Here is a 23,581-nt window from a genome sequence, read left to right as displayed (position 1 = left end):
GATTTGGGAAAATCTTTGTGGAATTGAATAATCATTCAAATTTGAGCAGATCACTGACACTCACTCGGCTGCCAAGAGGGTGTTCGAAACTGAGAGAGAAGAGAGGAAGAAGAGGGTGTAGCCTGTGGACCCCGGGACTCAAGTGCTGAGATCAGATTAATGACAGCAGGGTCAGGACCAGAGGTGCTGGCGTGGTGCAGGCTGGTGTCAAATAGCCCAGAAAGACCTGGCAACAAACAATAATTGAGTTCAGTTTAATTCCATTTTTTATATGGCAGTGGTTAACTACAAATATCACCTCAAGGCACTTTAGAAGTGCCTTGATATGACAGTGCAGAAACACAATAGAGACAGAGCAAATAAAAACTCCTCTTTGACAGGAAGAGACTTGCAACAGATCTGAAACTTGACTTAGTGTTAGCTGGCATCTGCAACAATAGACAGAATTTGAGAAAACATTGCTTACAGACAAGAAAATAAACTAACACACTGAAAGAATACTTTCTTTAAAAAAAAGAGGTAATGGTGAGTTAGTGGCTTCATCTAGGACAGTGTTTCTCAACCCTGGTCCTCACCGCCACCTGTGCTGCATGTTTTAGGTATTTCCCTTCTGCCACACACCTGAATTCTATCTCTGGGTGATTAACAGGCTTTTGTAGTACTTGATGGTCATGCAATCTTCTGAATCAGCTGTTCTGGAATAGAGGCACATCTAAAACATGCAGAGCAGGGGGACGGTGAGGACCAGGGTTGAGAAACACTGATCTAGGAGAATACACAAAACCAAACTCTGACCTGGTTTTTAAGTGTTTAAAAAGAAAGAGAGCATAAAAAGATGCAACAAAGACTAGAATATTGTGAAGTTCATAATTTTTTTGTCACTCATATCATAAAGTGAAACTTAAATATTTTAAAGATTCATTGCACATGTAGTGAATTATTTCAAACCTCTATTTCTTGTCATTTTGATTGTTATTCTTACTGCATTAAAGTTTCAGGAGGTAACTTTCATAAAAAATACAGTAAATTTGCCCCCAAAATCCCAGAAATTTCCAGATCAATCCCAGACACTATAAAAAAACAAGGAAAGCTCCAAATCTGAAAAGTTGCAAACCCACCAGATAAAAATCTCAAACCTTGAGATCAATCTCAGAAATTTTGTGAGTGTATTATGTGCTAAAGTGGAACAGCTTTACACTTTAGGTATATAGGTTTTATATGTGCTATAACTATGCTTGATTAGTAAAACGTAAGTGTTCCACTGGTAAAATAATCACATTAAGCATTATATATTTTATATATTAGTACTGTAATCACAGTATGTTCCAATTAAATTTTTAGTTTATTATAATTGCTAATGAAGTACACTTTTTAGTTACTTATCAATGTCTTTTATTTGTCTTCTTTGCCACTTTGTACATTGCATGCGTCATACACACTACAGTACTGCAAACATATCAGGCTACAAGAACACAGAAGGATCAATTACAACACATTTCCGGAAGAAACAAATTACAATTTGTATTCAGTATATTCACATTTTTCAAGAGTAAATTGTTAATATACCATCACAGACTGCGAATATATTATGCTTACAGATATTCTTATAAAAACTAGCACAGTACAAAAAATGTATGCACTTTATTTATTGCTTTTACCCATGAAGTCCAGCCGGGCTCAGCCCGAAGAGGAGACATGGGTCCCCCTTCCAATGGGCTCAGACACCTTTCGGAGGGGCCAAAGGGGTCGGGTGCAGTGTGTGATGGGTGGTGGCCGAGAGAGGGGCCCCTGGCGGTCCGATACTCGGTTGCAGAAGCTGGCTCTTGGGACGTGGAATGTCACCTCTCTGGTGGGGAAGGAGCCGGCGCTGCTGTGTGAGGCTGAGAGGTTCCGGCTAGAAATAGTCGGTCTCACCTCAACGCATGACTCTGGTTCTGGAACCAGTCTCTTTGAGAGGATCTGGACATATGTAACGGGTACCAGGGTCCGGAACCCTGGTACCCGTTACATATCTCCAGACCCTCTCAAAGAGAGGGTTCCGGACCCGTTAGCAGTAGATGATGAAGCTGAAAAACAGTATTTAAGTGAGCACATGGGAGACGCAGTCTGTGTGTTACTCCAATTTCTCAACTTATGAGAAACGGCAGAGCAACCGGCAGCTCAGAATCCCCATGCGCCACCTACCGGTGAAACACCGTTACTGCATCCATCGTCATTAACCCCATAAACATTTAAAGAAATGAATGCCCTTTTATTTCCACTTTTGTGGGCACACATCAGTGGGCATCACACATACTTCCACTCTGGAGTTGCCCAAGGTGAGATACTTGTTGCCCCCCAATCTCGGTCCCTGTACATTGGGATTCACACCGGTGAACAAGAGGGTAGCCTCCCTCCACCTACGGGTGGGGGGACGGGTTCTGACTGTTTGTGCTTACGGGCTGAACAACAGATCAGATTACCCACCCTTTCTGGAGTCCTTGGAGGGAATACTGGAGAGTGCCCCTCCTGGGGACTCCCTTGTTCTGCTGGGGGACTTCAACGCTCACGTGGGCCATGACAGTGAGACTTGGAGGGGCGTGGTTGGGAGGAACAGCCCCCCCGATCTGAACTCGAGCGGTGTTCTGTTGTTGGACTTCTGTGCTCGTCACAGATTCTGTGCTCGTCACAGAACATGGTGTTCGTACTCAACACCATGTTCATGGATAAGGGTGTCTATATGTGCACTTGGCACCAGGACACCCTAGGCCGCAGTTCAATGATTGACTTTGTCATCGTTTCATCGGATCTGCGTCCGTATGTCTTGGACACTCGGGTGAAGAGAGGTGCGGAGCTGTCCACTTGCCACTACCTGGTGGTGAGTTTGCTCCAGTGATGGGAGAGGATGCCGGTCAGACCTGGCAGGCTCACACGTGTTGTGAGGGTCTGCTGGAAACATCTGGCAGAGTCTCCTGTGAGACAGAGTTTTAACTCCCACCTCTGGCAGAACTTCAAACACGAGGTGGGGGACATTGAGTCTGAGTGGACCATGTTCCGTACCTCCATTGTCGAGGTGGCTTATCAGAGCTGTGGCCGGAAGGTTGTCGGTGCCTGTCGTGGCAGCAACCCGGTGGTGGACACCTTCGGTGAGGGATGCTGTCAGGCTGAAGAAGGAGTCGTATTGGGCCTTTTGGCCTGTGGGACTCCAGAACCAGCTGATAGGTAGCAGCAGGCGAAGCGGCATGTGGCTCGGGTGGTTGCTGAGGCAAAAACTTGGGCGTGGGACGAGTTTAGAAAGGCCATGGAGAAAGACTTCCGTATGGCTTCGAGGCGGTTCAGGTCCACCATCCAACGTCTCAGAAGGGGGAAGCAGTGCAGCACCAATACTGTTTATAGTGGGGATGGTGTGCTGCTGACCTTGACTTGGGACGTTGTGGGCTTGTGGGCAGAATACTTCAAAGACCTCCTCAATCTCACCAACATGCCTTCCATTGAGGAAGCTGAGGCTGGGGACTCTGGGTCGGGCTCTTCAATCTCTGGGGACAAGGTTGCCGAGGTGGTTAAAAAGCTCCTTGCTGGCAGGAATGGGTGTGTAGGGTTGTGTTGGCTGACGCGACTCTGCAATATTGCATGGACATCTGGGGAAGTTCCCCTGGATTGGCAGACTGGGGTGGTGGTCCCCCTGTTCAAAAAGGGGGACCGGAGGGTGTGCTCCAATTACAGAGGGGTCAGACTCTTAAGCCTCCCTGGCAAAATCTATTCAGGGGTCCTGGAGAGGAGGGTCTATCAGATAGTCGTACCTCAGATTCAGGAAGAGCAGAGTGGTTTTTGTCCTGGCCGTGGAACACTAGACCTGCTCTACACCCTCAGCAGGGTCCTGGAGGCTACATGGGAGTTTGCCCAACCAGTCTACATGTGTTTTGTGGACTTGGATAAGGTGTTCGACTGTGTCCCTGAGAGTGTCTTGTTGGGGGTCCTCCGGGAGTATGGGATACCGGTCATACAGAGTGTGACCCTTCTGTACGACCGGTGTCAGTCTGGTCCGCATTGCCGGCAGTAAGTCGGGCTCGTTATCGGTGAGAGTTGGATTCCGCCAAGGCTGTCCTTTGTCACCGATTGTGTTCATTCCTTTCATGGACAGAATTTCTAGGCACAGTCAAGGTGTTGAGTTGGTCCGCTTTGGTGGCCTTAGGATTGCATTTCTGCTTTTTGCGGATGATGTGGTCCTGTTGGCTTCATCAGGTCGTGAAATGCAGCTCTCGCTGGAACGGTTCGCAGCCGAGTGTGAAGCGGCCAGGATGGGAATCAGTGACTCCAAATCTGAGGCCATGGTCTTGAGCCAGAAACGGGTAGAGTGCCTTCTCCGGGTCAGGGAGGGTGTCCTGCCCCAACTGGAGGCATTTAAGTATCTTGTTCACGAATGACGGAAGAAGGGAGCAGGAGATCGACAGTCGGAATGGCACAGCGTCTGCAGTTAAGCGGGCGCTGTACCGGTCCGTCGTGGTGAAGAGAGAGCTGAGCCAAAAAGCGAAGCTCTCGATTTACTGGTCGATCTAAGTTCCTACCCTCATCTATGGTCATGAGCTTTGGGTCATGACTGAAAGACCAAGGTCCCGGATGCAAGCGGCCGAAATGGGTTTTCGCCGTAGGGTGGCCAGGCTCTCCCTTAGACATAGAGTGAGAAGCTCGGTCATCTGGGAGGGACTCAGAGTAGAGCCGGTTCTACTTCATGTCTAGAGGAGCCAGTTGAGGTGGCTCGGGCATCTGTTGTTCAGGATGCCTCCTAGACACCTCCCTAGAGAGGTGTTCCGGGCATGTCCCACTGGGAGGAGGCCCTGGGGAAGACCCAGGACTATGTTTCTTGGCTGGCCGAGGAACGCCTTGGGTTTCACCCAGAGGAGATGGAACAAGTGACTGGGAAGAGGGAAATCTGGGCCTCCCTTCTTAAGCTGCTACCCCTGCAACCCAACCCCGGATAAGTGGAAGAAAATGGACGGACGGGCGGGCGGGCGGGCGGGCGGACGGATGGATGGATGGATGGATGGATGGATGAGTGGGTGGGTGGATGGATGTTTTAATTCAATGCCACAGCATTCCAGTATTACTCCAGACAAACTGACATTCATCCTTCCTAAGAACAGTGAGGATCAATGGCAGAACATTCCCATTCATTGAACTTTACAGAAACCTACAAAAAAGAACAATAGAGCAATTAAACAGAGAAAGCGCTTGTATTTTAAAGAGTTCAGAAAAACGACAAAGAAAACAGTATGGCTTACAATTTTAGGACATTGTAGACTCACTATGTATGTGGCATCATCAGAACTGATGATGATTAGGACCGGATGCCTGGGGTGGAAAAACATTTCTCGGTGACTTCTTTGCCTGTTTATAAGTAGAAAAATAGTCAGCAAAATCATAAAATCAGTTGATGATGGCATTTGCTATAAAGTGTGGCTCAAGTGTGGGCTTCAGGGAGACAAACTACCTGAAGTCTACCAGATCATGGATCTTTCCATCCATGATCTGAATACGCTGATCCTTGCAGGGTGGTGAGGGGGGTTGGTGGTGCCCATCTCCAGCAGTCATCAGATGAGAGGCGGGTTTCACCCTGGACAGGTCACCAGACCATCACAGGGCTCTGAAAGCTAACAATGAATAAAATGCTTGAAAGAGAAATGGTAGATTAACAAGGGGAAAAAATTCTGTCCAATTATTTTTAAATCAAATCATGTTTATTAAGCACGTAGCGTTGGAAACACACCAGTTTTGGCTGTTAAAAACGTAGACAGGAAAAAAGACATGCTGTACCCTATGAAGACATTGAGGTTCATCTTCAGAATAGGTTGGTGATCTGGTGGAACCAGAGTCTCTTCTGAGTCAGGAAAGTCTCAGAAAAGCCCTGGCTTCCTCTTTCATCTTCATTTGCTTAGACTGCAAAAATATGCATGAGATAAAAACTGTGATTATCAAAGTCTCTTTGGCATACCGAGCTTAATTAAATCTAGGTTGAGTTTATCTAGAAAACTATATTAAGTCGCAACACACAGAGCCTCCATGCAGTTATAACATGATGATGAATGATTGTTATGAAAATATAATCATAACATCTGTTAAAATATCTATTTCTGAAACAAAGTTTGTTTATATATATATATATATATATATATATATATATATATATATATATATATATATATATATATATATATATGCTGCACTGTTTATAAATAAACAAAGATAATTAGCATTTTGAAGCAAACTTACCACCAGCTAGCAACACATTAGCAGCCTCCGTCCCTTCGGGCTCCTTTTGTGACCCACATTTAATTTCCACCCAGTTCTTGTCCTGATGTGTTATCATATGTGTTATCATTTAACTCTGAATAGGACGTCACCAGGTTGAATTTACCAAAACTACTATTATCAAGGCTCTCTCTACTTTTAAGGCAATATTATGCCAGTAAAAATGGCAAATATGAACAGCATTTCTTCTCCTCCCCAGCTCACGATGATGCTGGGAAAAGTGCCATCTTCTTTTTATCGCACTTTTCAAAAAAACTGAAAGTGTGCATTACCACCACCATCTGGTCTGGAGTGTGAACTGGAACCAATACCGTTCACTAATAGATAGATCTTACATCATACATCTGAAAATGGTCTGGGTAAAAATAGCTTCTGTGTTTTAATAAAAAAAAAACTGAAAACAACAGATCATATTCAGAGAGATGTAAAACTGAAAATACCTGTTACATTTAGTGTTAAGGACAAGTATTGTTTTTGATCTATAACCTCTGTCACTAAACTGTCAATGTTTGTTTTGAGGCATGAACACATTATTTACTACTTTGTTAAACAACATTACATTAAGTTCGATAAGGATTAAGTTTTTTTTATTTTTTGCCATTTTAACAAAATAGTAAAAGATTATTAAGGCACCTAAAAAAGCATATCATCAGCTTTTTTAATTAAATTACATTGAAATGTAATTTAAAACATACTGAAATTTCTGTATATTTAATAGTTTACCTTTAAAGTAAGTTTTAAGGGAATTTTAAAACGTTCTATTTTGAGCATATTTTGTAAAATATGCACAAAATATATTTAAAAGCATATTGTTTGATTGGTACACTTGAGCAAATACATATTTTGTTCACTTAAAGTATACTTTTATTTAATATATTTTTTAAAAGTGTATTGTGGTACAATTATATTTCAGTGTGTTTAAAGTTATGTTAACATTGGTACAAGCATGCTGTTACTATATACTTCGTATATATTTATATGTATTATCAGGGTTTCCCCCAGTATATTATGCTTTACTAGCCCCGCCGCCAGGCTAAGCGTTACTTGTTTACGTTTCTAGGAAAATAATAATAATAATAATAATAAAATAATAATAATATAATAATTAAAGCTGCAAGCAGCCTCGAGCAGCCCTCGCAGCTCAGCGCCGCTCCGGCCTATGGGCCACTGCGGGGGTCCCAGCACCGCCGCCCACCAGCCACCGCGGATGTTCTCATGCAGCTCCCGTACCCGTCCGCCAGGCCATACTCATCGATGAGTTCTGCAGTGCTCCCCGATGATGCACCAAAAATCTGGTGCAGATCGGCCGATGTAGCGAGAAGATATAGCGGTTTCATTAATCTAGGGGGCGCAGTGGAGTCAAATTGCTATTGGGCTCTTTAGAGGTTCACCAGAGTCAATCATAAAAGGTCTGGTGCAAATCGGATGATGCATGTGTGAATTAGAGACGATCATAGATATATGGCGAGCATTGCAATTTGCTATTTAGCCACGCCCACACAGTTCAGCCAGCAGCCAAAATTCACAGAGGTCATCATCATGTCTTCTTATGTTTGTTGGAACAGCATTCAACCCATTTGAATCATAGAGTAAAAGTAAGACATCCAGCAGAAAAAACAGGTGACTTCCTGTTGGAAGGGGGCGGGGCTTATGTGATGTCATTAATTGACCATGTTAATGTGATCAAGGCTGGTCTATAATGAGACATGGAAAGTCTGATGGAGCTCTGACCTGGCATTTGGAAGTTATTGCACATTCATGTTTCATGGAGAAAAGTCAAAGTTTGACACTTAGCCAGGCCCACATGCTTTGATGTACGAGAATTCTTTTGAACACTTTTCATCTACAATGTCTCAACAGTGTGCTGAGTTAGTTTGAAGTCTGTATCTCAAAAGCTGTAGGAGGAGTTCGATCAAATGCGATGTGTATGAAAAACAGGAAATGACGGGTTTGATCCAAAATGACCGACTTCCTGTTGGGTTTGCACCATGGGTCCAAGAGACTTTTTTGTACGTCCTGGCAAGATACACATGTGTACCCAGTTTCATATTTCTAGGTTAAATGGCTTGGGGCTGATCATTTAAAATATTCTAGGGGGTGCTGTAGAGAAATTAGGCCACACCCATCAACGACTGTTATAGATTCCTATTTGGGGATGGATGAGGATGCATCCCAGTGAGTTTGGTGCAGCTCGGCTCAAAATTGTGGAATCTAGAGCCAAACGTATAGCAACGGCGTTACAGGTCACTTCGCCACTCCGCCACGCCCACCACCTCCTCCATCAAAAACAAACGGAGTTGGAATCCACATTTCACCAACATGTTTTCTGTCTGTGGACACAGTTTCATCTTGATTAGGTCAAAGGGGTCAGAAATGGACCGTTCAGAGTAAAACATGAGGTAACACTTTATTTGAAGGAACAAATAAAGTGAACAAAACAAAGACGTTGAACAAAACATCTCACCGTTTTGATAACTTTTAATCGGCCATGCCTTATGAACCAACTGACCAAGTTTGAAGCCGATTGATTAAAATCCATAGGAGGAGTTTGATCAAATGCAAAGGCTGTAAACGGCCAAAATGGGGTCAAAATGGCAACTTCAATCCAAAATGGCCTACTTCCTGTCATACTTGCACTATGACATTAATTGTAAATTCTGAGCGTCTTGAGGAGCTCTACAAGAGTACCGAATTTCAAGTCTCTACGATGAACTAAGTTAATAGGAAAGGGTCTTTTGAAAGTTGCTAGGTGGCGCCGTTGAGCCATTTCTTTAGCGATTTTTGCGATGACCTTAAAAAATGTAATTTTCATGCAGACTTGACGCGTCCGCCAAGTTTGGTGAGTTTTTTGTGGCAGTATGCCCTGTAGCCTCTGAACGCACCACACAAGTGCCTGAATTTAATTGGTTGTGGCGCTGGCTGCCTGTATATAAAGGGCCCTCCCTCACCTGGTTGACATGACGTTGTTTTCCTTCCGGTTCAGACCTCGGCGTTTGTTGGTGCTGCACGCTAGGTAAGGCAGGCTTCACCTCTCTCAAACAAGCTTATTACTTGTGATTTATTTACATTTTCTGTATAACAGCTGCAAATTAATGCGTGCGCTCAAACAATGCGCTTAACGGCGCTCTGATCGCTGATCAATCATCCTTCTGGTAAGAATCTTCCCACACCTGACATTTGTTAGCTTAGCTTTAGCTCAGCTTTTGTTGTATATCCAGGCCGCCTGTACAAGCTCCACGTTTCCTCCTTCCTGTTAGAGGCACTACATAAAGAGCACAGTGGTAAGTGAAGTGCTAGAGTTTGCATGCTTTTAGATTCCATTTCTAACATTTATTTTTGATAGCCGCTGCTGTTTGTCCTTGGCTGGCTGTTTGTCCTTGGCCGGCTGTTTGCCTGCTGTTCTGGTTGTTCCTGACTGGCGGTCCGCCTGTCAGCTGGATAATCTGTCAACTGCCTACCTGTCGTCCTGTTTGCTGGCTTCATGCCCGCCGTCCTGGTTGGCGTAAAGCTGGCTCCTATCACTCGTCCAGTGTGGCTGATTTGGGCTGATTGGTGATCAGCTCGGACTAATCCTTCTTGCCACTCTGAGTGGCGTCTGCTACAGCGGATCGGTTTCTCCCCGGACAGACTCTTAATTTGGACTATTGCTGCTTGAATGGTCATGGGCTGAACTGCATAATTGTATTGTCTGTAATTTGAATGTCTCTCTCCTTTATTTTGACAGGAACGGTCAGCTCGTAGTGTTGGTGGTGGACTTTCCGCATGGTGGTACTCCTTCTGGTTTGGTGCACAATTTTTCTTGTTTTTTGCCTTGTTTCTTTTGCTGTGTTTCTTTTCTTTGTAGGACACTACCCCGAATTGCACTCCCATCCCTGAGTTGAGCTAGCACTGACTTTTAATGTGTGAGTGATTTTAGACTAGTATTTTTGATTAAACAATTGTGGAATAAATAAAATTGTTAAATTGTGAGATTGTCTCAAGCCTCATCTGTAGTGGGTCTGTGTGCCTTAAAGGTAACTTTTTAGTGGAGTCATTGCAACCAATTTTATTAAAATAGTGCTTTTAAACTTAAGTTCCCAATTCTTATCACACCGCTCCCGCCACATTTTGAATATGTTAAAGCCCCCAAAAAGCCAATTTATTTTACGGAAGCATAATAATAATTTACAGCACAATTTCAATAGGCCTTCGCAGCGTTTAGCTGCTCGGGCCTAATAATCGCTTTTCTTTTTTTTTTTAAGCCGAGCTGCAAGCATCTCTGTTGCTCTTAGCATTTCACTAGCAGAGCAGATTTATTCCTAAAGGACAGATTTATAATAGGTTTATAGTTTATGCATTTAAAGCCGACAGCACGCGGACTAATCACACAGCTACCTCGCGTGCTGCCGCTGCTTTACCTCAGCGGGATAGCACACGCCTCCTTTCACTCAAACTGGACACAGGCTGACCTGTATGGATATTTACATCAACCTACTGTGAGGAATTATGATCCTTTGGAGAACTCTAGGTAAGAGTTTAAAACCCGCCGCGTTAGCCCTGGTTGCGCAGCTCAAAGTGAACCGCAGGAATAACTTATAGCAAATTCAGAGGCGCGTTGTGGAGCGGTGAGAATGATTTATCTTTGTGAACGAACAATTATATGCGGTGTTTACATCTCAACACGCTGCCCAGCATGTGGCTCTTTGTCTGCCTTCCCTGTAAAGTTTATGTCTGGTCCCGTTTGGCCGGAGCGTTTGTGGATAACGAGCAGCGCTAACCCCATCATGCAGGTTCAGCCTGGTGAGGAACTTTCGCGCTCTCCTTGGAGTCACGCATCACGCTGATTTCATATTATTTTATTATTATTTTATATCATTACTGATATAAATTTGTTATAAAATAATTACTGATTTCACTTTAAAAATTAGGTAACTTTATGTTATTAAAGGTAAAGTTTACACAGTAATGATTTCTTGGTTAATGTCAAGTTGTCATAACAAAGACATTTTGAATAATGTCAACTTTGTATTAAAAGTGTCATAATTTACCGAATGACGCTTTATGACAACAGTCATAAATATTCATGAAGGCTTATTCATGTTCATGACAGGTGTTATGTCATGTTTATGACGGTGTCATGACAGTCTTATTCACCCCCCTTCAAATAAAGTGTTACCTATTATTTTTAGTATTATTTTCCCGGTTACACGATGCATTAACACCATATCAAATGTTTGTTTGTTGTCTACTTTGTTTATTGTCTACTGAGTTAATGCGGGAGGCCACGCGGAGAGATCTGAGAAACTCGTCCCATAAACTCGACCAACCAAAACAGTTTCTGTGACGACTAAAAACTCAACAGAGACTAAGAGGAACAGCTACTAAAGCCATATTAGCAGCATTGAATTAATTCTCCTGTTTGTTGCTCATCTCTGCGCAGTGCAGCGGATTTACTCATTGTGCAGGGCCGGTCCAAGGTTGCATGAGGCCTTGAGCACACATTAATTTAGGGACCCCTCTTGCTGCTATAAACATCAACACTTCTAACAGCTTCTGTGTTAGACTTAGTGAAATATGGGAGAAAGTAATTTAATTGGCCAGCCTAAAAAGCAATAATCGCAGTTTACTAATTTGTATTTGTAAATTCAAGATTTAAACTGACAGCATCATTTTGTTGCTGTGGTAACAAAACAATCTAACTATGAATATTGTTCTTTGAAGTTTTACAAAGTAAACTTGCCAGCTCCTTAAAATCTTGCATTTAAATGTTAAACAATTTAAAATCTTTTAATTTATGTATGCCTAAACAATTGAATCAAATTTAACAGCATTGATAATCTCAATAAACAAGTATTACATTTATGTATCTGTGGTCTGTTTTAAAATATTAGCGTTTATGGTGCCCCTCAAGCCCTTGGGGGCCTGATAGAGCCGCTGACTTACTTTGGATTAAACAGAAGTGCAAATTTGTTGTTTTTAGACTAGTTGTGGATTTAAATAGCATTTCACTGAATTTGTTTTCCCATAACTGTAATACTTTTACATTTCCTTTCAACTTAACATCTTTTAATACAAAAACACGGTGGACCCTTTGTCAAGTATTATGTAACGTCATGGCTTCACACACTTGAAAAAGGAGGATTTGAGACTTCAGGATTTCAAACTCACTCAATATTATTTACACCGGTGAACAATGAAGGGTGAAAAACCTAGAAAACACATCCAAACATTTCAAACATACATTTTAGAGATAGTTAGATTAAATTTAATTCATTCTTAGTTATCATTCCATCATTAGCTTTAGACATGATTTTTTTTCACAATTTTAACCAAATGGATTTTTTTTTCTCTCTTTATTTATTTATTTATTTTTATTTATTTTTTTTTAATTCAAGGACATAAGGACTGAATATTTGAATCCTTTCTTTGATTAAACCAAATAAATCCTACATAAAGTCAAACATTTTCCAAATTAGATTTAAACTTAGGACTCAGGACAAATTTTTACATTAATTGAATTTTAAATACACATATAATAGAGCCAAACTTTAAAACCCAGCAATACAAATTGTTCCATCAATAAATTCTATGTTTCTCTTACTCAAATACAAAAGCAAAGCCAGACTATATTTTCAACTGAGTCCAGTGAAAGGCTTACCTTTCACTGGACTTAAAGTATAAGTCCTTTTCCCATTCATTTGATCAGTTTGCTTTTGAAATGCAGCTTTGTGGACTGTGTATGCTTTCCTCAGCCAAATGATTGGTGGATTCCTTATATTACCTGAGTTCAGGGTGCTGCTGATTGGACCAGATTGCTTTAATCTGCTGAGAAGTGCTGCAGAGTGGCACACATGTTTATGCACCCACATCTGCACCCATGAGCAGATCTGCGCAACACCCTTAATACACATATCATTACACCTCTGCCTCATTTGTCTCTTTGTCTCTCAACTTTGATGACAAATTGTTCCCTTGCTGCCTATTATATTGGCACAACTAATCAGATTTTTATATTTTAAAAAAAGCAGGAATTTCAAATAATAGACACAGCAAGCAAATCCTCACCTATTGTCCGTCCAGGAGGACCCCAGGCTCCACCCTGCCTGGAGCTTCCAGGGTGGTGGTTGGTTGCATAGGCTCGGAGGGGGTGAGGGGAACCGTAGGTTTGGCGGTGGAGAAGTTCTGAGTCTGGGTGGGATGACCTGGAGCTCCCATATAAAAGGCTGCAGAGCATATTTAGAAAGTTTGATTTTAAGAACAGTGTTTAGAACTTTTTATTATAGTCTGCTTTGACATAGAAACTTTACACTAGCAATATGCAAATAATAATGGTAGTATTGTTTAAACTATTATTTTTATTTTACTAGTTTGTCTCACGACATTTCACTACAAAGGTTGACTTGAGGCACTTTATGAAAAATAATTTCAATTCAATCACATATAAATTCCAATTAATCCTAGTTTATTAATAATAATAATAATAATAATAATAATAATAATAATAATAATAATAATAATAATAATACTTGTAATTGTAATAACAACAACAGCCTGAGTTTATTATTCAAATTAATTGAAAGAAATTCTAAGGAAACCCACAGTAGATTGTATTGTGTCATTAACTTGCAGCATTCACTCATCCTGGACCAGCACATAGTGATAGTAGACAACTACTGCCATTTTGTAGATGACTTTACAACAATCCCCCATACTGAGCATACATGTAGCAACAGTGAAGAGGAAATTTTCCCTTTAACAGGAAGAAGGACCAGAACCTGGAGAATCCAGAGAAGAGTCACAAAAAGAAACAGAAGAACTGATCTAGGAGTACTTCCTATGTGAATGAGAAGTATAAAGTCAATAGCAATGTCTAATTGTTAGCAGCATTTTCTCAATCGATTCTCTCCTCGATGAAAGTGCCAGACATCCAACCTGTAAACACACCTATTATCTGAAACATTTACACAAACACAAGTCTTCTGCAGTCTGTTAGAAAAGAGAAGAAAATACTAAATAAGTATGTTTTCACTGCAGACAATCCAGAACAACCCACACAGTTGTGGATTACAATCATCTGTGGAAAATAATCCATGAGCCTAAGATTAGTTTAGATGAAATTTATTAAAAATCCATTGTTGCATAAGTTTACTTGGCACATCTAAGCTAACTGTATGCTTTGGTCAGTGTATAATTTCAGGTTAGTATGATACATCATGCCTGTTATTTGTTTTTTAATTACCACAGAGTTTGAACTGATATATACATAGTTTTGTCCATACTACATTCTTCAAATAAGTTTTGAAAGAACTTCTGTCAGTGCGATCCAAGGGATTCTGTCAGTGGACTAGATTCTGGAAAGTCTAGATATGTAATAAATGAATAATAATTCATTCTTTCACAACTTATTCCCCTCTTCAATATGGCATACAGCTTTTATGTTATATTCTCACTGTCAGAGATTAAAGCTGCAGAAGGTAACTTTTAGAAAAAGTTTGTTTTTTTTCATACTTCTTAAGACTTTTACTATTACTTTTACTATTCTGAGATAGCTCTGTGAGAGTATCAAGCTCCTCTGCTTCCTCCCTGTGGTCCTACTGCTATCTGCAGAAATACATCACTCATCTACCATGCCATCACCATGTTACCTAATGGTTCTGGTCCACTTTGTTTCCTGAAGTCCACAGTCCACACAGGACACTTTGGGAGATTGTACAGCACTGCATGCTTCTTCATGACAAGTTGTATGGAAATGCTGGTACATTTTTCCAGCAGGAAATGACCGTGGTGGTAGTGTGCTAGATGGCCAGCAAATTTTAAGTTTTCATTCTCTGTAAGCCATAGTCATCAAATTAACAAGAAATAAAGGCTTGAAGCATTTCTCTCTAAGTGTGGTAAATCTATATGCATTTCACCTGCTAAAATGAGGGACAAAAAATATAAAACTTTTTCATAACAGAATTTTTTTTAGATTTACCTCTTTTAACAAGAAATACATAACATTTATCACCCGCTTTGGATTTTATCATCCCATAGAATGGCCATTATCAGTGGTTATCAGCCCCATTGAGTGGCCTCAGTTGGTCCCTCCTCTGCCTGATATCAGGCTCAGTAGGTTGTTATCAACCATTTGTATCGATGAGCACAGCAGCTTGTAGCCGATAGAACCTTTTTTTTTAAGCTTTTTTTAAAAACCTTTATTTACAATTTATGTGCTAGTTTGAACAAGATACTAATAATATTTACTACAAATACATGTCAGACGTATAGGTCATAAGACTTTAATTCGGTATTTAAAAATAACTCAGTAAAATATAGAACCGGAGGGTTTTTGTTGTGGTTGTTGTTAGCTTGATTTAAAAGTTTTTTTAAAAAATTTACCAATTATTTTTGAGTATGATATCAGTGATTTACTCCAAATATATTTAAGAAAAATTAAGATGTATTTTCTTTTGTGATTGCATGCCAAACTGTTCTGTAAACGTTTTAATATTTTTGATTGAAATAATAAAAATAAGGACGGATCCCACTAAAACCCAAGAAGAAGAATAAGCTGACTTCATCATATGCGACACTTACACTCCAGTGAGTAGAAACCTGCATCTGTCAAAATGTTTTTGTACTCTAAAACCAAAAATAACTCCAAAGTGTTACGTATAAAGTTACTGATGGTAGTTTTAGGACTTAATGGCAGTAGGATTGTGATGTGAATGGTTGAAGGCACGTTGGTAACATTTTTTTGCCGGAAAATATACGGTGGAAGCTAGCTAAATTAGCCTCTTGGAGGCTAATTGTACCTGTACATTGTACCTGTGCTTAATACGTTTAATTAGCCATGATAGAGTCACATAATAGTGTTTATAATCATGTTTGTTCTGGCCACTTTGTAAAATTGGAGGGTTGCTAAAAACATCAGTGCCCCTAGGCTGTGATGATCTTTAAAGTTTTGTTTATGAACTTTGTCTGAATATACTGATTGCAGCTATAGGTCATTTACTTGAATTAAAAACGAACTTGCATCAGTACAGGCAAATTTCTTTCCTCCTGTCTATGTTATTTATTGCTGTTGCAAGCCAGATGAAGAGAAGTAAAGAGCTGAGAACCTGATCTTTGAACAGACAGAGAACATAGGTCAGGAGCAGCCTGGGATGCTTACTGAGGAGCATCCAATGATGACACCAGAGAACCAGGAAGATACTGTGATAGTGATTGATCTTGTTTCTGTTTCTCCTCCTGTTGTCCCATCCTCTCAGTCTTTTCAGAAGAAGAAAAGACCCAGAAGCACCTCTCCAGCTGCCTCTCCTCCCACTCCGTCATCGTCTCCCCCCATAGATCAGCCACATCTGCATTCATGTCACCTGGAGACCATGCCGTCTCCTTAAGTCAGGGTGGTTAAGTTTTGTTTTCTTTGCATTCATCCATTTTCTTACACCCTGGTCCCTAGTGTGGTTGGGAGGGTTGCTGGGGTACACCCTGGACAGGTCACCAGTCTGTCGCAGGGCAACACAGAGACCGACAGAACACACAACCATGCATTACACACACACTTACACCTAGGGAGAATTTAGAGAAACCAATTAATCTGATAGTCATGTTTCTGGACTGTGGAAGGAAGCCGGAGAACCCGGAAAGAACCCACCATACACAGGGAGAACATGCAAACTCCATGCAGAAAGACCCCGGGCCAGGAATCGAACCCAGAAGAAAACTCAACTAGCAACTTAAGGAGTCCAGCCCTAAAATGTCAAAATTCTCACAGAAAAGAAAACCTATAGAGACCGTTTAGAAGCAAAGTCAACTTGTTTTGGGCTTAGTTTCCATTTATGTGGCCATTGTAAAGTGGTTAAAAGTAATGTTAAACTAATTTGAGAAAATGTGTAAATCCATGTAAAGAAGAGTAAAGTTTAGAAGGATTATAAAATATGACAGTCACCACACTAGTTTTCAGTTTTCAAGTGTACATGCTTTGACTTCATTTCTTATTTTGTTTTTAAAATTCTTTTTTCCTTTTCTTGGTATTTAGGTTGGTGGAAATGTAGTACCCAAAATCAATCCATGGGCATAGAACTAATGCGGTAAGTCTAAAAGTTTAACTAATCCACCATGTGACAGTGTATCCCCACCCCAGTCAAACATGCCAAGGTACACTGAGAGACATTGCCACGTGTGAAGATGAGTAGATGGGGGGAGGGGTGATAAGGGAGGCAGTGGTCTGCAAAAAATAAGCACAGTTGTTTACTTATAAACTTTGTGGCTTTAATTACTGACCTACCAGACTCCTTTTCTTTCTTTATATTTGTCTTTATTTTTTATGAGGACAAAAATGGGCATTACAACAGGAATCAGTAGTACTTATACCACCTAAGTCACAACATCTTTGGGTGAAACAAATTCACACTAAAAAGTCAGCATTTGCACAGAAACATAGAAATATAGAGATAGAACTCCAAATATCGTAATTAGGCCGTTTATCAGCAAAGAAATGCTGATTTTGATATTTGGACTTTTTAAAGGTGATTCAACACTTATTATTTAACACTGTGCCTTTTATAATTCATATAAGCTGGACATTTAATCTGAAACTGTCACTTTTTTTCTGTTTTGACTTTTAGACTTTTCTAATAAATTGAAGCACTACGAGAGATTTTCATTGTGTAGTGGTAAAAATGACTGCAGTCAGTTTATCATTTAACACTTAATAAGACAAGATAATATTGTATATTTGGGACAAAACAGGATGTAAGTACTAGCTGGCATTTGGGTGGATGTAGGCAGGAAAATAGTTTGGCTACATTACCTCCTTTTAAAGTCAGGTATACATCTTAGAAAGATAGATTTGTGAACCTTACAGCACAAAAAATCCACATCCTGATTTTATTGTTGTTCTTTTCTAACGGAAAAATCTGGGATGATACCTGGGAACCTGGAAGTAAATCCTCTCATGTTGCTGTCTACCAAGTGTTGGGTACCAGGTTGGGGAAGGTTTTGTTTTCATTTTCAGCATCACCAACTATCCAGGAGAGGGCGCCAGTGATTCATGCTTTGACAGGAGGGTGTGCTGACGGGCTTAACAGGATGCACCTGAGGATCATTACCATCTCCCAGGAGGAGGATATAAGCAGCGGGTTGCCAGCACTTCTCTGCCAGAGTGTTGCCTACAGTGGACGCCTACGAGAGACTCCGGAGAAGGTTTCTCAAGTCTTCTGGCCTAGGACTGTCAGTTGGAAGATCTCTCTCTAGTGGGGAGCCCTCTCTGCCCCGCTGTCCTCGGAGCCTCCTACTTGGTCTACCTGTCCGCCCTCCAACACCAGCACCCTTCCTACGCCCCCTTTGTGATGCCCTTACCTGGAACCCACTCCCCTCTGCCGATCCTAAGCCTCAGAGTAAGCACCAAACCATTCTCCAGAGTTTGCTGTTTTCCGTCTCCATTCAACTCACCACCTCTCTCTCTTGATTGCAGCCGTTCCGGATTTCCTGGTTCTTGTCATCCATTCTTTGCCTTGTAATTACTTGTACATTTTGTAAATAAATTATTGCATTTACCCCTTCTCTCTGTGAGAGTTTCTGCATGTGGGTTCGACTCTTAAAACCCACCATGACAGAACACTCTGGCCAAACCGAGAACCCAGCAGAAGCAATCCGGAGAGCCCTTCAGCAACAACAGGACTCAATTCAGAAACATGAATCAGCTCTTCTTGATCTGGGTAACCGTCAAAATGAGACAAACCGCCAATTAGCTGAACTAACCAGTTTTCTCCGTGATCGATTTCCCACAGGCCGCTGCAGCCCCCTCAGCCCCAGGACCTGCAGCACAGGCAGCACCGCCTCCGGCTCCCATCTCTCAAGCTCCGATCCAGTCCACTTCATCCGACTGTCCACTGCCCAGTCCGCCCAGGTTTGATGGAGATCCCCGAAGATTCAGGGGATTCCTAATGCAATGCAATATCCAGTTTAATCACTCTCCCCATAGATTTGTCCATGACTCTTCAAAGATTTCATATATAATTGCACATCTCACTGATCGAGCTCTGGATTGGGCAGAAGTAAAGTTCTCTTCCTCCACACAGTACAACTGCACCTTTGATGAGTTTTTATCAGAATTCAAACAAGCATTCAATCAAGATGTGGATAAAGCCCTGTCTTCTCGCGATCTATTAAAGCTGAAGCAGGGGCATCGAACCGTTGCTGAGTTTTCAATTGATTTTCGCATTCAAGCAGCAGCCTCAGGGTGGAACAGTACCGCCCTTAAGAGTGTTTATGTAAATGCATTAAATGACTCAATCAAAGATGAACTCGCAAACCTAGACGAGCCGGCTTCTCTGGAGAATTTGATCAAATTATCTATTCGGTTGATAACAGAATTCGATCCCGAGCAAAGGAAAGGATTAGTAGAAATCCTCCACCACAGTTGCCTCCTGTCTCCAGTCATGTTTTTTCAGCAGACATTCCCCCAGTGACTTCATCTGAACCAGAACCGATGCAAATTGGCCATACTCAGTTGACCCCGGAGGAGAGACGGCGCAGACTGCGAGCTAAGCTTTGTCTTTACTGCGGGGAGGCCGGACACTTGATTGCTCAATGCCCCATTCTGTCAAAAGCCCAGGTCCGCCAGTAACGGCGAGGGAACTCGCGGACCATCAGGTACTTACACACTCACCTCGCTTGCTAGTTCCTGCCTCTCTCCAGGTTGGGAACCAATCCATTACGTTGTCGGCCTTAATAGATTCCGGTTGTGAATGTAATTTGATAGATACCAGTTTTTGTCTGCAGATGGGCATTGGAACCGTTCCTCTTTCCTCTCCTCTCCGCGTTTCCGCTCTCGACGGTAAGACCCACTGAGGAGAAGATTAAGGCGGTTTTGGAATGGCCGACCCCTGAAACCAGGAAACAACTACAGAGGTTTCTAGGTTTTGCTAACTTTTACCGACGTTTCATACGCAATTACAGCCAGACTGCTCAGCCTTTAACTGCTTTGACCTCCACAAAGACCCCATACTGTTGGTCCCCGGAAGCTGAGGTAGCTTTCAACAGATTGAAGTCTCTTTTTGCAAATGCTCCTGTCCTCATCCAGCCAGATCCCACTAAACAGTTTATTGTAGAGGTGGACGCCTCAGACTCCGGTGTGGGAGCTGTGCTTTCTCAACTCTGACCAAGATCATAAAACCCATCCTTGTGCTTTCTTCTCTCGCAGACTCTCCCCAGCAGAGAGAAACTACGACGTCGGGGACCGAGAGCTGCTTGCCGTAAAGCTGGCGCTGGAGGAATGGAGACACTGGCTGGAGGGAGCGGAACATCCAGTCGTGGTGTGGACAGACCATAAGAATTTGGCCTACCTGCAGTCCGCTAGGAGGCTGAACGCTCGTCAGTCCCGCTGGTCTTTGTTCTTTTCACGTTTCAATCTGTCCATCTCTTTTCGCCCAGGCTCCAAGAATATCAAGCCAGATGCCTTATCCAGATTATACTCTCCTGATGACTCTGATAAACTCCCAGCACCTATCCTCCCTCCGAGCTGTTCTGTGGCTGTGGTTACCTGGGAGATTGAGGACTTGGTTAAACAAGCACAACAATCAGAGCCAGATCCGGGTGTGGGTCCCCCCGGCAGGATCTATGTTCCTTCGGCCATGCGAGCTCGTGTAATCACTTGGCTACATTCTTCAAAATTTTCAGCCCACCCCGGCATTAGCAGAACCATAGCCCTGGCTTCTCATCGTTTTTGGTGACCGTCTCTTCACAAGGATGTTAGGGAGTTCGTTTTGGCATGTTCCGTCTGTGCCCGTTGTAAACCCACCCATCAGCCTCCAGCCGGTCTACTGCAACCGTTGCATACACCTAAACGGCCTTGGTCCCACATAGCAGTGGATTTTGTCACCGGTCTCCCTTCCTCTAAAGGGATGACCACTATCCTCACTATTATTGACCGTTTTTCTAAGGCCTGCCATTTGATTCCACTGAGGAAATTACCATCGGCTTTCCAAACTGCCCAGCTCCTGGTCAAGCATGTGTTCCGTTTGCATGGTATTCCCCTTGACATTCTGTCAGACCGAGGTCCTCAGTTCTCGGCGCAAGTGTGGAGACATTTCTGTGCAGCATTGGGGGCCAAGGTTTCACTCACGTCTGGTTATCACCCACAGTCCAACGGCCAGGTCGAGCACATGAACCAAGAGATGGAGGCCACTCTCAGATGCCTCACTGCGTCCAACCCTGCCGACTGGAGCTGTCACCTGCCCTGGGTAGAGTATGCCCACAATTCACACACTTCCGCTGCTACTGGCGGTGCAGGGCCATCTGGGACAAGACTGTTGCCGCCCTTAATCGCACAGCGGAGCAAAATCGTCGCTGGGCCGATTGCAAGAGGAGGGCTGCGCCCACCTACAAACCAGGTCAGAAGGTTTGGCTCTCCACCAGGGACATTCCGTTGAAATCTGTTTCCAGGAAACTGGCCCCCCGTTTCATTGGTCCATATGTTATTGAGAAGGTCATTGGTCCATCTGCCGTCCGCCTGCGCCTGTCGACTTCCCTCCGTGTTCATCCTACTTTCCACGTTTCCCAAGTCAAGCCAGTGCGCTTAAGCCCGTTGTGCCCACCTGAAGAGCCCCCCCCCCCCACATGAGATCGACGGCCACACAGCATATACTGTCCACCGGATTGTGGAGTCTCGCCGGCGTGGGCGGGGTTGGCAATATTTAGTAGACTGGGAGGGCTACGGCCCTGAGGATCGGTTATGGGTGCCCGGTTCTTTTATTTTGGATCCCTCCCTTATCACTGATTTTCGTTCCTCCCAACCCTCTGGTTCTTCTGGACCGCCGGGTGGCGGTCGTTGAAGGGGGGGGGGGTACTGTTGGGTACCAGGTTGGGGAAGGTTTTGTTTTCATTTTCAGCATCACCAACTATCCGGGAGAGGGCGCCAGTGATTCATGCTTTGACAGGAGGGTGTGCTGACGGGCTTAACAGGATGCACCTGAGGATCATTACCATCTCCCAGGAGGAGGATATAAGCAGCGGGTTGCCAGCACTTCTCTGCCAGAGTGTTGCCTACAGTGGACGCCTACGAGAGACTCCGGAGAAGGTTTCTCAAGTCTTCTGGCCTAGGACTCTCAGTTGAAAGATCTCTCTCTAGTGGGGAGCCCGCTCTGCCCCGCTGTCCTCGGAGCCTCCTACTTGGTCTACCTGTCCGCCCTCCAACACCAGCACCCTTCCTATGCCCCCTTTGTGATACCCTTACCTGGAACCCACTCCCCTCCGCCAATCCTAAGCCTCAGAGTAAGTACCAAACCATTCTCCAGAGTTTGCTGTTTTCCATCTCCATTCAACTCACCACCTCGCTCTCTTGATTGCAGCCGTTCCGGATTTCCTGGTTCTTGTCATCCATTCTTTGCCTTGTAATTACTTGTACATTTTGTAAATAAATGATTGCATTTACCCCTTCTCTCTGTGAGAGTTTATGCATGTGGGTTCGACTCTTAAAACCCACCATGACACCAAGTGCCACTTCCTTCAGACAGTGAAAAAGTCCTTCCATGATGTTACTTTTTCTTTTTTGTATTACAAAGTATTAATTTCTTTTCTTTTTTTTTTACTGCAGTTTGACCATTTTACGAAGTTCTCTGTGTAATATTGTTTTCGGCCATTCACTGAAATGAATGTTATGGTTGTAATATATGTAAGCTTATGTTGGGCTGTTTACTGACACATTTTTTGTCAAGTTCTGTAAAAGTCTAAGTGAGGCTGATTGAGTCACTGCATCAGGCCAGGTATTGTGCCTGTATTAAGTCTTGAAATTTAGAACAGAATTGTTTGTAGATTTTGTTCAGTAAATATGACCTAAAGTCTTAAAAACTTTAAACATGGTATTGTACACATTTCTTTTTGAGTGTTTTTAATGTTGATGTGGATGTACAAAGCAAAGTCTATAAGAATACCTAACAAAATAAGCACAACTTGATTTTAATATAACTAATTGGAAGTGTTTTTTATCTTAAAAAGCTATAATTTTAATATGATCCTTTTTGTGTCATGTATTTTGTCAATCAAGACTGTATTTGCAAAATGCTATAATAAAATTGCTTTCAAATGCAGTACATTTATTTTTAAACACAGCAACTTTAAGTGAAGTTATTGATGAAGAGCAATAAAAATACATTGTAATGTCCAGATCAACTGACTGTATTAGAACAACACATTTTAATAAACCTATGTCACAAATGCCATACACAATTTTGATGAACACACAAACAAAAATATACATTTGCATATATATATATATATATATATATATATATATATATATATATATATATATATATATATAACTAATCCACCA

General features: G+C 42.4%; 1 protein-coding gene across 2 annotated transcripts in view; it reads right to left on the bottom strand.

Moving 5' to 3' along the window:
• The window catches only part of LOC106907694 (proline-rich protein 12-like), a 110,356-nt gene that overhangs the window by 74,219 nt on the left and 12,556 nt on the right, over positions 1-23,581 (bottom strand). For both annotated transcript variants that reach the window (XM_088007999.1, XM_088008000.1), the window contains exons 2-3: positions 13,330-13,487; positions 65-226 (exon numbers count right to left, since the gene is read on the bottom strand). In XM_088007999.1, coding sequence (XP_087864125.1) covers positions 65-226; positions 13,330-13,487 — 320 coding nt within the window. The remainder of the gene's footprint in view (positions 1-64; positions 227-13,329; positions 13,488-23,581) is intronic.

Source organism: Poecilia mexicana, unplaced genomic scaffold (genome assembly GCF_051168715.1).
Source record: "Poecilia mexicana isolate PSO_F unplaced genomic scaffold, ASM5116871v1 scaffold_8, whole genome shotgun sequence".
Taxonomy (NCBI): Eukaryota; Metazoa; Chordata; class Actinopteri; order Cyprinodontiformes; family Poeciliidae; genus Poecilia; species Poecilia mexicana.
The sequence above is the reverse complement of the archived record's forward strand: the minus strand, read 5'-3'. Positions and strand labels throughout refer to the sequence as shown.